Consider the following 15,000-nt stretch of genomic DNA (forward strand, 5'->3'; position numbering starts at 1 on the left):
ACACACACACACACACAAAACAAAACAAGAAAGCAAAGTGGGGACGCAAATCCCCAGCTATATGCAAAGGAGGAGGAGGCGAAGGTAAAGGAGCAGGCGGAGGTGAGGAGAATAAAGCAGGCTCTCTAAGCGCCTGACAGCTTCCTTAGTCAGCAGCCCAAACTTTGCAACTGGACGGTTTCGCTGATTTGACAGGCTTTTCATCTTCCAATGATAAATATTTGTCAGGGAAAGTACCGGCACGTCAAAGTAAATCATTTGTGTCTACAGAACGGAGCACCCTCCTCGATGCCCTTCTTGGGATGTGGGTCATTTTGCTGGGTTGGCTATTTTTGTTGACTTGGCCATTTTGTTGGCCAGGTCCAAAGGCCAAGGGTTCAGACTGGGTACCGATTTATTCCTATGGATAGGAATTGTCTCAACAAAAAGTTTGCACCTGGGTAAACCAGAGAAAACCAGTGGTTCAAGGAGAGTTGCACCTTGTCCTCTTGTGACTGCGTAGGGACTCTAAGCTGATTCCTCGTTTGACTCCTCTCCGCGATTCTGCCAGTCTCTCTCCTGCATCCCCCAAGGCCTAGTTAGGGCAAAGTCCGGGGGAGACAAAAGATGAGGAATCAGCTTAGAGCAGTGATGGCGAAACATTTTGGCACCGAGTGCCGAAAAAGGAGCACACGCATGTGCACCTAGATTGCAGCCCAGGGCGCATGCACGCATCCAAAAATGAACTTCCAGTTTCAGCAAGCTAGTCTTCTGGGCTTCTGGCACGTATGTGTTCGCGACGATCAGCTGGCCGGTATGCATGCTCACGCAGGAAAACGGAAGACCAGCTCTTCTAGTTTCCAGCACTGCTGCATGCAAAAAGGCCAGCTGATGGTCGTGCCCGCATGCACGCCAGAAACCTGGAAGAGGAACAGGCGACCCCACACATGCCAGGCGACATGGCTCCGCGTGCCACTTCGGGCACGCGTGCCATAGGTTCGCCATCACGGGCTTAGAGTCTCTGTGCCAGGGGTGTCAATCTCAAGGTCCACGAGCCGGATCCTTATATCTGCTTATATCTGGCCTGCGGAGCCACCTTGGGAACAGCAAAGGACTGGCCCGCGGTGCCTCTGCCAGCAAAATGAAGCTCGGGAGGGCCACCATCCCAAGCTCCCTTTTCACAGGCAGAGGGTATCAGGAGGCCGTCCCAGCTAAAAACAGAGCTTGTGGGTGTCACTGCGTTTTTGTATTTACCAGATGAGCTCTTATTTTTGAACTTTCAGACTTACCGTAGCTTGCCAAGTTCTTATCTTTAAGCTAACTGCGCATGTCCACATTCTTTCACTTTCTTCTAACTTTTCTTTGTTCTCCAGCCAGGAGAGGTGGCGGGAAAGCTTTGCCAAGATGTAATTAATTAGCTAGTAAGATATTTTATTTTCTTTATAACAAATAAATGAGTTTTTCTTAGAAAATATATCTTCGGGTTTATTTTCTTAAAGTATACTTCAAGGAAATGGTCACGATCCATTCTCTAATCAAGGTGCAATTACCCAAAAGCAGAATGGGATTAATTGCCACCCTGACAGTGGGAGCCACATGCGCCCCCCCCCCCCAAGCTCCATTTTTGTGGGCAGAGGGTTGTAGGAGGCTGTCCCAGTCGAAAATGGAGCTCGGGAGCCCGTTTTCACTGGCAGAGCACTCGAGCCACCAAAGGCGTCCCCAACACGAGTGACGTCAAGCTGGCCACGCCCCCCGCCTCCTCCCCGAGGTCAAACACAACCCCGATGCGGCCCTAACTAACATGTAGTTAGTTAGGGCGGGAAAAGGTGAACCAACCAGAACCACAAAAGGAGCAGAAGAATTCCATGTGAATCCTCAGCTTTTTTTAAGCTGAGAAATTACATCTGTCAATACAATCTGGCGTGAAGCTTGCCATTCCCTGGGAAATGGCTCGACGTCTTTTACAGATCTCATGGCTGCTTCGTTTCTGATTACTTTTTTTTTTCTTATTACTAGTTAAAAAACAAACAAACTACTGTTCTCCTATCTCCTAGGTCTAGGAGCAAGGCACGTTCAAACAAGTCGATCAGCAAGGCTTATCTGCATTGGTTATATATTTCAGATATAGATATATATTCTCAGCTTAAAAAAAGACATACATGTCCAAACATGTAGTTAGTTAGGGCGGGAAAAGTTTGCCAAAACAAGTGTCAGAGTTCCAAGGAACACCCCCAAGCAAATAAAGCTCTGAGGCCTGAGGTTCCTCAAAGTTCCAATTTATTAGAGATGTCATGTTGGCACATCTGGGAAAACCCGAATCTGAAAGCTTCCAGGTTTTCTCCACCCAACTTAGAGTTCACAGCCCTGCCCCACACCCAGAAGTTCATCACATTGTCCAATCAACTCTTCACACTCCACCGGAGACAATCTTCAGGCAGTCTCCAACAGATGCAGGCAAAAGTCCTTGAAGACGGAATGTTGTGATGACTAACTTTCTACCGCTCCAACAACCACCTCCTCCCAACTTCCCCAGCTAAAATATGCGGCAGTTAAGAAGCCAAAAAGAAAATTGTCTTCCAAACTGACAACAAAGGAGATCGTTTTGCAACTTTCAACATTTGAAGCTTGCGTACCGAAAGACACATACAGGTAACCCTCGACTTACAACAATTCGCTCAGGGGCCATTCAAAGTTACAACGGTACTGAAAAAAGTTAACTTACGGCCATTTTTCACACTTATGACTGTTGCAGCATAGTCCCCCGGTCACATGATTGACATTTGGATGATTGACAACTGAAGTCACATTTATGACGGTCGCCGTGTCCCCGGGATCACGTGATTCCCTTTGGAGACCTTCTGACAAGCAAAGTCACTGGGGAAGCCGGATTCCCTTCGCAAGCGTGTTACCAATTTAATGACGGCAGTGATTCATTTAACAACGGTGACAAGAAAGGTTGTAAAAGGGGGCAAGACCCACTTGACAAATTTCTCACTTAGCAACTTACCTCTTGGGGTCAGTGGGGGTCGTAGCTGTATTAAAAGTGTTTCTTTGCCCATATGTAGGAGAGGGGAAAAAATAGCAGGCCTGTTTTTGTATTTGTATGCATATCTTTCAAAATCTCAAGCAGATGAGGACCTAAGATGAACTGAATTTAAGAGGAAGGAAAAAAAGAAGGAGGGAGGAAAGGAAGGAAGGAAGGAAAGAAGGAAGGAAGGAAGGAAGGAAGGAAGGAAGGAAGGAAGGAAGGAAGGAAGGAAAATAGGAGAAGAGAGAGAAAAAGAAAAAGAAAGAAAGAAAGAAAGAAAGAAAGAAAGAAAGAAAGAAAGAAAGAAAGAAAGAAAGAAAGAAAGAAAGAAAGAGGAAGAGAAGGGAAGGAAGGCAGAAAGAAAGAAAGAAAGAAAGAAAGAAAGAAAGAAAGAAAGAAAGAAAGAAAGAAAGAGAAAGGAAGGAAGGAGGGAAGGAAGGAAGGAAGGAAGGAAGGAAGGAAGGAAGGAAAATAGGAGAGGAGAGAGAAAAAGAAAGAAAGAAAGAAAGGAGGAGAAGGGAAGGCAAGCAGGCAGAAAGAAAGAAAGAGAGAGAGAGAGAAAGAAAGAAAAGGAGGAGGGGAGGGAGGAAGGGAAAGAGAAGAAAGGAAGGAAGGAAGGAAGGAAGGAAGGAAGGAAGGAAGGAAGGAAGGAAGGAAGGAAGGAAGAAGGAAGGAAGGAAAATAGGAAAGGAGAGAGAAAAAGAAAGAAAGAATGAATGAAAGAAAGAAAGAGGAGGAGAAGGGAAAGAAGGCAGGCAGAAAGAAAGAAAGGAAGGAAGGAAGGAAGGAAGGAAGGAAGGAAGGAAGGAAGGAAGGAAGGAAGGAAGGAAGCTCCCTAAATAACAACTCTCTTTCTATCTATTCAACATCTGAAACATATTCATTATTCGGGGGTTTCTTCCATGTCTTTTTTGCATGTTGCATTTTTGCATTCTTTCATTTCGCTAAAAAAAAAACACCCTGTTTGGTGAGATATTTCTGCCTAAAAACCCTGATGAGAAACCAAGTTAAGGACCTATTTGAAAGACAGACTTTTGCACTGTAGAGAAACAGATACAAGGGGGGAAACAGTGCCCTATTTTGATTTATAAATCCATATTACTCAGAATGGAATATATTACACCCCACTTACAAGCCAACGTGATTAAAAACGATCAGTTATATTTGGGGAAGCAAGAAAGAAACCCTAAGTCTCCCAAGGCATGGCACATCGATCTGACCAAAAGACAAGAGAAATTTTATACATAAAATACCCCCTGGGTCTTTAGAGACATTATTAATGGGCTGAAAACAAATCAGTAGACCAAGGAAGAAAAACTTGCATGCATTTGATGTCGGAGCAACAATGGTATTTATTTCCCTCCATATAATTCGGTGCTCGATGTATAAACTCCAAGTAAAATAAATTAATCCTGATCAAGTTAATACTGAAAAGCCTCAGGAGAGATGCTGGCTTACTCACTCTTTTTTCATGCAGCCAATTTAAAGACTTTGGACAATTCTCGATAATTAGAGCAAGATTTTACTGGTCAAAAATTGAGTGTTACGCAATCACTTTGATGTTGCTGGTTTTTATTGACGGTGTCTCAAAGGAGCTTTTTTTCCAAAAGACCATCGGACTTTCTTTGGGTTTTTTTTTTTTTTTTTTTTTTTTTGAAGGCGTTTTGCTTCTCATGCAAGAAGCTTCATGGGTTTGGAAGAGTCTGAAACTTCTAGGATGAATTAGGGGACTGGAGACTAAAACATACGAAAAGCAGTTACAGGAACTGGGCCTGGCTAGTCTAGTGAAGAGAAGGACCAGGGGAGATATGACAGCAATCTTCCAATATTGGAGGGGCTGCCACAGAGAGGAGGGGGTTAACCTGTTTTCCAAGGCACCCGAAGGCCAGACAAGGAATAATGGATGGAAACTGAACAAGGAGAGATTCAACCTGGAAATAAGGAGGAACTTTCTGACAGTGAGAACAATCAACCAGTGGAACAGAAGTTGCCTTCGGAAGTTATGGGAGCTTCATCCCTGGAAGCTTTCAAGAAGGGACTGGGTTGCCATCTGTCAGAAATGGTGTAGGGTCCCTGCTTGGGTGGGGGGTCGGACTAGATGACCTACAAGGTCCCTTCCAACTCTGTTAATCTGAATCTATCCAAGATGATCAAAGGCCTGGAGACTAAAACATATGAAGAACGGTTGCAGGAACTGGGCCTGGGTAGTCTAATAAGAGAAGGACCAGGGGAGACAGGAGAGGAGACTTCCAATATTTGAGGGGCTGCCACAGAGAGGAGGAGGGGGTCAACCTGTTTTCCAAAGCACCCGAAGGCCAGACAAGGAATAATGGATGGAAACTGACCAAGGAGAGATTCAATCTAGAAATAAGGAGGAACTTTCTGACAGTGAGAACAATCAACCCATGGAAGTTGCCTTTGGAAGTTGTAGGAACTTCATCACTTGATGCTTCCAAAAAAGATTGGACTGCCATTTGTCAGGAATGGTGTAGGGTCTCCTGCTTGAGCGGGGGGTTGGACTAGATGACCTTTAAGGTCCCTTCCAACTCTGTCAATCTCTTGAGAAGTGAAACGTCTTCAAATAGAAACAGAAGAAGTCCAGTTGCCTCTTGAAAAAGCACCTTGGAGACAACCATGACCTGGATGACTGAGAATCTCCAGAGACATATTGACGGCCTCCTAACCCGAGATCTACTCATTGTGAGTAAGTTAGGCACGTTTTCATTAACAAAATAGAGAGGAAATAATTGATGATCAAGAAAAAAGGAAAGGCTTACGCTGGATACGAAACTGAAAAGGAAGACCATGTAAAAAGACAGAAGAGCAAATTAAAAGTGCCATCGTGTAAAAAATAAAATAAAAAACAGAGGCTATATTTTATAGACATTCTAATGAGGGACCTCATCTTCAAAATTACCAAGGAAACACAAGCAAAGTTTTTCAATGAAGCCATTAAAATGGGGTCACGATCATTAAAGGATGCTGACTTAATCAAGTACATCTTTTTTTATTGTTATTATTAGGAGGTCTCTATTTCGTGAAGATGAATGGCAGATTGCGTTAATCAAGTAGCTATCAAGTTACCCAGCTTTCTTCTGATGGTTTTTGATAAAGCCGAGTTCTGTTTCTACAGGTTTGGTTGTGGGACTTAAATGATAACCATTCCATTGGATTTTGACCAACTTCCAGGGATGGGCTGCTGGGGGTTCGCAGGGATTCGGGACAACCTCTAGCTAAGATTCTGTGCAGTTCGGAGAACCCCCAAATCCCACTCTGGTGGGCCCGGCCCCTCCCCTCCCCTCCCAGTGCCCCCACGTGGCCTGTTTTAGATGCAGGTAAGTGCAGGACATGCACAGAGGCTCAGGGAGGGTGAAAACAGGCCTACTGGAAGTTCCAGAGGGCCTCCGGAGCCTGGGGAGGCCATTTTCGCCCTCCCGGAGGCTCAAGAAAATCCTCTGGAGCCCGGGGAGGGAAAAAACGCCCCCCCCCCGACGTGGTGCAGGAGGCCAACTAGGCCACACCCACCATGGCCACGCCCACCCAGCAACCAGGCAGAGAGCCCCTTGATAAAATTTTTGAAGCCCACCCAGTGGTGAAATCCAATTTTTTTACTACCTGTTCTGTGGGCGTGGCTTGATGGGCGTGGTGTGGCTTGGTAGGCATGGCTTGGTGGGCATGGCAGAGAAAGGGATACTGCAAAATCTCCATTCCCTCCCCACTCCTGGGGGAAGGACATTGCAAAATCTCCATTCCTACCCCACTCTGGGATCAGCCAGAGGTGGTATTTGCCGGTTCTCCGAACTGCTCAAAATTTCCGCTACCGGTTATCCAGAACCTGTCAGAACCTGCTGGATTTCACCCCTGGGCCCACCCCTGCCAACTTCAGAAGACAAAGGTCATCAGGAGTACAGGTTGTCCTTGGCTTTCGATCACAACTGAACCGAAAATTTACTGTTGCTAAGCGAGACAGTTATTAAGTGAGTCTTGCCCCCATTTTATGACTTCACTTGCCATAATCTGTTCAATGAATCACAGCAGTTGTTAAGTTAGCAACCTGGTTGTTAAGTGAATCTGGTTTCCCCATTGACTTGGCTTGTCCGAAGGTCGCAAAAGAGGATCACGTGATCCTGGGACACTGCAACTGTCATAAGTAAATGCCAGTTGCCAAGCATTCTGAATTTTGATTGCGTGACCATGGAAATGTTGCAACGGTCGTAAATGTGAAAAAGAGTCATAAGTCACTTTTTTTAGTGCTGTTATAACCTCAAACCAGTGGTGGGTTGCTCCCGGTTCTGTCCAGTTCTTTAGAACCGGTAGTAAAAGTGGCGGGAGGCTCCGCCCACCCACCCGAACATCATAATTGACAATCTGCGCATTTTATTTATTTATTAGTTTGATTTATATGCCGCCTTTCTCCGGAGACTCAGGGCGGTTTACAATGCGTTAAGCAATAGCCTTCATACTTTTGTATATACCTGCTTAGTAGGGCTTTCGGACCCCCCTAAGCGGTGTTCTTTTTTATACAAAGTCAGCTTATTGCCCCCCAATCCAGGTCCTCATTTTACCCACCTCGGAAGGATGGAAGGCTGAGTCAACCTTGAGCCTGGTGAGATTCGAACTCGCAGTAATTGCAGGCAGCTGGCAGCTAAATATTACTTTAACAGTAGTTTAGTCCACTGCGCCACCAGGCATCCTGTTGCGAACCGGTAGTAAAGATAATTAGAACCTACCCCGCCTCAAACAGACACTAAATGAGCTGTTGTAAGTTGGGGGCTCCTGTATTTCTAAGGGGTACGCCCAAGGATAGCTCCTGTTCACCCCTGCAGGGCCCAAGTTTATATCTCACTTTTTGGCAGTAAGTTTCAAAAGAAAGTTAACATTTGAACAAGCTTTCAGATTAATAGCTACAGCAGGTTACTTCTTGTCTCTATAAACCTGAAATTCCAGATTTTAAAATTTAAAATTGTAATTAATTAATTTAGTTAATAAATAAAAATAATTTTAAAAAAAACTTTAAAAATTAAAGATAAAGAAGACTCAGAATATTATTGGACATGGAATAAATTTTATAAATGGATAGAGACGAGAAGTAGAAATGAGAGAAAGTAAGAGTATGAATGTTAATAATTGTTAGTATGGAAAATAAAGATGTATAAAACTATAACTATAGTAAGGGATAAAAATGTAAATAAGCTAATGTAAGAAGAAATTTAGTTTTAAGTTTTTGGGTTATACTATTATAATTACTGGTATATTATTATTATTATTATTATTATTATTATTATTATTATTATTATTATTACTATTACTATTATCGTTATTAGTTTGTGGGTTAAGATTTACTATTCATTTTTCTTTGGTTTTGCACTATTTGTAAATGTTATTTATTTTATTTTATTTATTTTGTCAAGCATATATAAGATAACAGGTAAAAGTATAAACATAATTTGAATAGCTGAAAAGAGTAAGTAAAAAAGGAAAATTGGGACAGAGATGGGAGGCCCGCTGGTGAACTTATGCACGCCCCTTACAGACCTGTAAGGGGCATGCATTGTTATCCTGGCAAGGCACTGTTTTTCAAAAAAATAAATAAAATAAAGTAATAAATAAATAAATCTGGAATTCCAGGGCAGACATGGAGCTGAACACTTTGGCGTAACATTCAAGGAAAACAGCAGGCCAACAAACATAGTTTTGGTTATCTTGGCTGCTTTGATTCACCCCAGCAATGACCAAATCCACCATTTGATTCCATTTCTAAAGCACATACTTCTAACACTTACCTTAGGGTAAACTGATCTGCTAGAGAGCCACCGGTGAGAGAGACGTGAAACATGACAAGATCTCCTTCCTTGACTGGGCCAAGGGGCAAACAGAGGAGAAGGTTATTGTCAAGCTTCAGGGAGGACTTCTTCAGCTTGTCTGGAATCGGATAAAGAATAATATTGCCGATTCTTTCCATGGAGGCCATGGGTCCTTGGGCGTCCTCCTGGCCTCCTGGATGAAGAAAGCTCTCCAGATCTGGATCTCCTGAAGGACAATCTTCTTCCGCTGCCATGTACATCCAATAGAGAAGCTCCACAGTGATCCCTTCCCAGGAGTCCTCCATCTCTTGGTACTCTGAAGACAACGGGGTCAATGGAGTGGACAGCTCTGAGTTGAACCAAGCCGGTGGGAATTCCACTTCTGCGACACATAACCCCAGGTGGCCTTTCAACCGACAGCTGCCAACAACTACTCGGTCCTCCCGGGAAGCCACCAACCGTACACATGGTAAGATCTCAGCCGGGTCGTGGTCTTCCCAATCTTTACCAGCCACATAAAACAAAACCTGGACTTTGGGCCTGTTGGAATACACCGAGCTGTCCAGGATGCGGGGTTGTAACTTCCAGTGAAAAGTGAACCGGTCAGGGAAACTGAACAGAGGTGACGTCAGCCACAAGTGCGGAGGCATCACCTGCTCCGCAGCGAAAGGGCCGTAAGTCGCATTTAAGACAGGCAAGCGGGTGGTTTTGTAAACCAGGAATGGCTCCATGCGGGATTGCAGGCTGGCGTTTCTCACGATCTCTTGGTTGGTCTCTTTGAGGAAAAAGGACGCCTCGGTGTTGGAGAGGTGGTAATTCACGGGGAGATAGACCGGCGAGCTGGCGAACCTTTGCAGGCTGTCGACAGTCCCACCTCGGCTCTCCACCACTGCAAGTAAAAGGGAGAAGAGAGAGAAAGGTAACTAAGGAGTAGCTTTTGCCTTAGCCTTCAGACTGTTCCCACTCAAAAAGAAGACAACCGATAACCTAAGCCACGGGTGTCAAACTCGATATCAACTCGCAAAGCATCCCTGGCCTGCTCTCGAGTTGCCATAAGCAATGGGGGGATGGGAAGCTGATGAAACGGCACAGCAGCCAAAGACAGATGCACATTCCAGATTTATCTCTCTCAAGGCTGTATCCCAGGGTTACCCACAGCGGCCGGGAGGGAATGGTCTCTACAACTCGCAAAATTGCTCTGTTGGCAAATGTGATTGATGACACACCCTCATCAAGGGGGAAGGGGGGAAACAGGATCATGATTGGGGCGTAAATTACGTAGGGTCAGAGCTGGCTTCACTTGGGAACGTGCCGACATGAAGCTCCTAATAAATAACTGGATTTCTTTTGAAGCTTGGCTCGAGGCTCATGATTTAACTAGGGCATCTGTCGGAACCCTGATACTTGATTTCATTGAGGGCTGCATCAGGGTTATGTTTGACCTTGGGGGAGGGGTGGGGGGTATGGCCAATGGGGGCATGGCCAGCTTGACGTCACTCATGTCAGTGGCATCTATGGTGGCCTGCGTGCTCTTCCAGCAAAAATGGGCTCCCGAGCTCCGTTTCAGCTGCGACAACCTCCTGTAACCATCTGTCAGAGATAACGGAGCTCGGGAAGGCTGCACGCAGCTCCTCCCAAGCTCTGTTTTCATTGGGAGAGGCATTGCAGGCCGGTCCTTCACTGTTTCCAGGGCAGTCCTGCGGGCCAGATCTAAGCACCCTGTGGGTCTGATGAGGCCCCCGGGCTTTGGGTTTGACACCCCTGACCTAAGCCAAAAGTTGACTGGCCCTTTCTGACAATGTGGGACCTATGGTTCAAATCTGTCCTCCAATCCATTATTTGCTACCGTTCGAACCAGATGAATATCCAAGAAGCTGGATGTTATTCTGGAAGGGACCTTGGAGGTCTTCCAGTCGGACCCTTGCTCAAGCAGGAGACCCCATATCATTCCAGACAAATGGCTGTCCAATCTCTTCTTAAAAACTTCCAGTGTTGGAGCGCCCATGACTTCTGGAGGCAAGTCATTCCACTGACTAATTGTTCTAACTGACAGGAAATGTCTCCTTATTTCAGGTTGGTTCTCTCCTGGATTAGTTTCCATCTACTGCTTCTTGTCTTGCCTTCTGGTGCTTTGGAAAATAAGTTGACTCCCTCTTCTTTGTGGCAGCCCCCTAGATATTGGAACACTGGTATCATGCCACTTCTAATCATTTTTTTCATTAAATTAGACCAGGGGTCAGCAACTTGCGGCTCTAGAGAGATGAGAGAAAAAGATGAGAGGGAGAGGGAGAGGGAAAAAGACAGAGAAAGAAAGATGGGAGAGAGAGAGAGAGAGAGAGAAAGAAAGAGAGAGAGAGAGAGAGAGAGAGAGAAAGAGAAAGAAAGAGGAAGAGGAAGAGGAAGAGGAAGAGGAAGAGGAAGAGGAAGAGGAAGAGATGAGAGAGAGGGAGGGAGGGAGGGAGAAAGAGAGAGATGGGAGGGGGAGAGAGAGATATACCTGTTTACCACAGAAAACACCTGGAGCCACAAAATCTGGTAGGCATGGCTGGGGGGAGGTCATGTGATCGGGTGGGAGTGAATGACATTGAGTTGGCCACGCCCACCCAGATATTGTGGCTCCCGGTGTTTTGTTTTCTGTGGGAAATGGCTCTTTGAGTGTTTAAGGTTGCAGACCCTGAATTAGACCTTCAAAAGACCTTGTAAAAGATCTCCACGGCTAACCACCACCATCCCACAAAACTCTGCCTCCTCCCACAAAAACCAGTCATGTAAAAATACCATTAAGAAATGTCCATCCATCATGGACAGCCCATCGGTCACCATGAGAATTGTCAGCTTCTCAAATCAGTCAGGTTACAGTAAGTTGGGCGAATCTAGTGAGGGAGAATTTTAGGCATCAAAACTAAAACCTCTGACCCCCCCTTTCCCCGCGAAATTAACATTGGATAGGAAATTAGAGATCTAAGACCTCACACTTTCCCAAAATAAGAAGAAAAAAAAAATAACATAGATGCTGGTGGTAGCTAAGATAAGAAAGGGAGATTCAGAAGTTGAAGGCCAAACTGGTTGGAGAAAGAAGTCAACTTTTCCAAGATGGCTGCCTTTCCGTTGTATACAAACTGCAACGCACTATTTTCACACTCACTCCAGCGGTAGGTTGCCCCCGGTTCGCACCGGTTCTATAGAACCGGTAGTAAAACTGGCGGGAGGCTCCGCCCACCAACCCCGACATCATCAGAACACTTCTGCGCATGTGCAGAAGCTTCTATGCATGCGCAGAAGACCGCGTGCACGAGCAAAGCGAGCGAGCGAGCGCGAGCGGTCCTGTTGCGAACCGGTAGTAAAGGTAAGTAGAACCCACCCAGGACTCACTCCAATATCATTTTGATTCGTTCATTCTTTTTTATTGCTATTATTATTGTGCATCGCACAGGCAGCCAGTTGTCCAGAACTGGATTTCGCCTTTTTGTCTACCCGTTGAGTCCTTTCCAAGGACCTGGGATATAGGCAAATGTGGATGCTTGATGGTCTTACTATTAATACGATTATTATTATTTTTTATGATTAATTGGCCTGTTTATTGTCAGTCGCCCACCTAAAAGCTACTTCTCCTTTCTAGATATTGCCCCTATCTACTGAGGCAGTATTCCTGTTTCTGCCCTTCTTAATGAGGCACTTTTTAATGTCTAAAAAAGATCCGCTGGAAGGAACTAATGAGAATTTTCCAGGATGGTGCTAAGAAAAGAAATTTATTTTTCAATTAAATCCGTACACTCTTTGGAACAAACTCCTTTTGTTACAGGTTGTAAGCAAGGGTGGGCTGTTAGGGGTTCGCAGGGGTTTGGGAGAACCTCTAGCTAAGATTCTGTGCAGTTCGGAGAACCCCCAAAGCCCACTCCTGGCTGGCCCACCCACCCCGCCCCTCCCAGGAGTCCCCACGCGGCCCTTTTGGGATGCAGGTAAGTGCAGGGTGCACGCAGAGGCTTGGGGAGGGCGAAAAACGGGCCTACCAGAAGTTCGGCAAGGCCGAAAATGGGCCCATTTCCAGTCTCCAGAGGGGCCTCTGGAGCCTGGGGAGGCCATTTTTGCCCTCCCAGAGCTCGAGGAAAGCCTCCTGAGCATGGGGAGGGCAAAAATGCCCACCCTGCCGTGGTGCAGGAGGCTGACTAGGCCACACCCACCATGGCCACACCCACCCAGCAACTGGGCAGAGAACTCCTTGCTAAAATTTCTGAAGCCTACCCCTGGTTGTAAGGTCCTTAACTGCAGAGCAAGGAAGTGATAGTCCCACGGACTGTCTTTAATGAGTCATTATGCCACGAATTAGGGCTTTCAGTTAAAAATCTTGATACCTGGAACCCAAGCTTTCCTATATTAGTGAGTTTGCCAAGATATATAGCCTTTTTGAACTTTTTGAATCTCTTTTTCCTAGAAGGTTAGCAAGACTAACAGTGGGCCTGAGAAGTCTTGTGTAACAGGATCTCCAAGTTGCTAATTGTTTACGTTAAAAGAGATTCCCTTTTCTTTCCCAAGCTCACAAGTCTGTTCTAATTTTGGGTGACAAATAGAAGGAATTTTCCAAGAGGCCCAAGAATAAATAGGCTTTTAAAGAAGTGTCCCTATAGAGTTTGACAGTGTCTCCACGGAGTTTCTAAAATCAAACCGACTTTCCCAACTGAACAGAAACCCAAAGCTGAAATATTAGGTCCCTTCACAGCCATTCTTGCACTTCTGGCCAGTTGTTATTGTTTTTCTTTTAAAAAAAATCATTTCCAACGTCTGAAAAGAGGGAAGCCATTTCAGAGATGCAATTCAAAGATTCGATTTAGATATTGACTTATTTCTCACATTGGTTCAAATCACTAGATGAAGCAGATCTGTTTTTCAAACCAAACTTTAGGAAACCTGAGGGGGCATCCTCAGATTTTATAGAGCTCATGAACCTAGCTGACAGAGGTAGTGCCTATCTCAGAGCCTATTCAGCTGGTTCGGACTGGTATTCAGCCAGTTTGGACCGGTATTCAGCCGGTTCGGATCGGTATTCAGCCAGTTCGGACAAGATTGCCTGAACCGGTAGCAGAAATCACGGGTGGGCCTGCCCCTCCCCCCAGGTCCTCCCGAGCTCCATTTTCCCTGGCAGAGGCACTGTGGGCCAGTCCTTTGCTGTTTCCAGGGCAGCCCCACAGGTCAGATCTAAGCACCCCATGAGCCAGATTTGGCCCCTGGGCCTTGTGTTTGACACCCCTGCTCTAGAGCAGAGGTAGGGAATGATGGCCCCTTTATGACTGGTGAACTTCAACTCCCAGTATTCCTCAGCCAACATGGATGACTCGGGAATTCTGGGAATTGAAGTCCACCAGTCATAAAGGGACCGTCGATCCCCACCCCCTGTTCTAAAGAGATCAAGTCAACACCCATAGGGGGGGAATTTCTTTTTGATGTTATCCTGATAATAATAATCTCGGTATGTGTTATGGTTAGGGCAGTGGTGAAATCTAAAATTTGTTACTACCTGTTCTGTGAGCGTAGCTTGCTGTGGGGGGGGGGGTAATGTGACTGGGTAGGCGTGGCCAATTTCTTTTTTTTAATTTTTAAAACCATTTTTTCCTACAACCTCTTCGGCGAAGAGGTTGTTAAAAAATGCTTTCGAAAGGATCTGACAATCCCAGCTGAGTTGCCTGATCGGCAGAGGCTTTTTTTTTTCTTTTAAATGCCTCTGCCGATCAGGCAACTCAGCTTGGATCGTCAGAGGCATTTAAAAGAAAAAAAGCCTCTGCCGATCAGGCAACTCAGCTTGGATCGTCAGAGGCATTTAAAAGAAAAAAAGCCTCTGCCAATCAGGCAACTCAGCTTGGATCGTCAGAGGCATTTAAAAGAAAAAAAGCCTCTGCCGATCAGGCAACTCAGCTTGGATCGTCAGAGGCATTTAAAAAAAAAAAAGCTTCTGATGATCGTGCGGCTCAGCTGGACATGGGGGGGGCAGGGATTTTTGCTACCGGTTCTCCGAACCACCCACCTCCATTGCTACCGGATCGGGCGATCCGGTCTGAACCGGAAGCATTTCACCCCTGGGGTTAGGGGCCCCACCAAGGTGAAGACCCAAACCCAGGATTCTCTGCTCCAATAAACCACTATAAGCCCACATTTGAATGAGCCATATGGTGAGATGGCTTCTCCGTTCCTAAATGT

The 15,000-nt window shown here is 45.6% G+C and overlaps 1 protein-coding gene across 2 annotated transcripts in view; it reads right to left on the reverse strand.

Moving 5' to 3' along the window:
• LOC117676073 (transmembrane protein 132B) overlaps positions 1–15,000 on the reverse strand; it is a 254,719-nt gene that overhangs the window by 179,008 nt on the left and 60,711 nt on the right. For both annotated transcript variants that reach the window (XM_087880054.1, XM_087880055.1), the window contains exon 2: positions 8,791–9,700. In XM_087880054.1, coding sequence (XP_087736180.1) covers positions 8,791–9,700 — 910 coding nt within the window. The remainder of the gene's footprint in view (positions 1–8,790; positions 9,701–15,000) is intronic.

This window comes from Pantherophis guttatus, chromosome 17, assembly GCF_059756535.1.
Source record: "Pantherophis guttatus breed Tessera chromosome 17, ASM5975653v1, whole genome shotgun sequence".
Taxonomy (NCBI): domain Eukaryota; kingdom Metazoa; phylum Chordata; class Lepidosauria; order Squamata; family Colubridae; genus Pantherophis; species Pantherophis guttatus.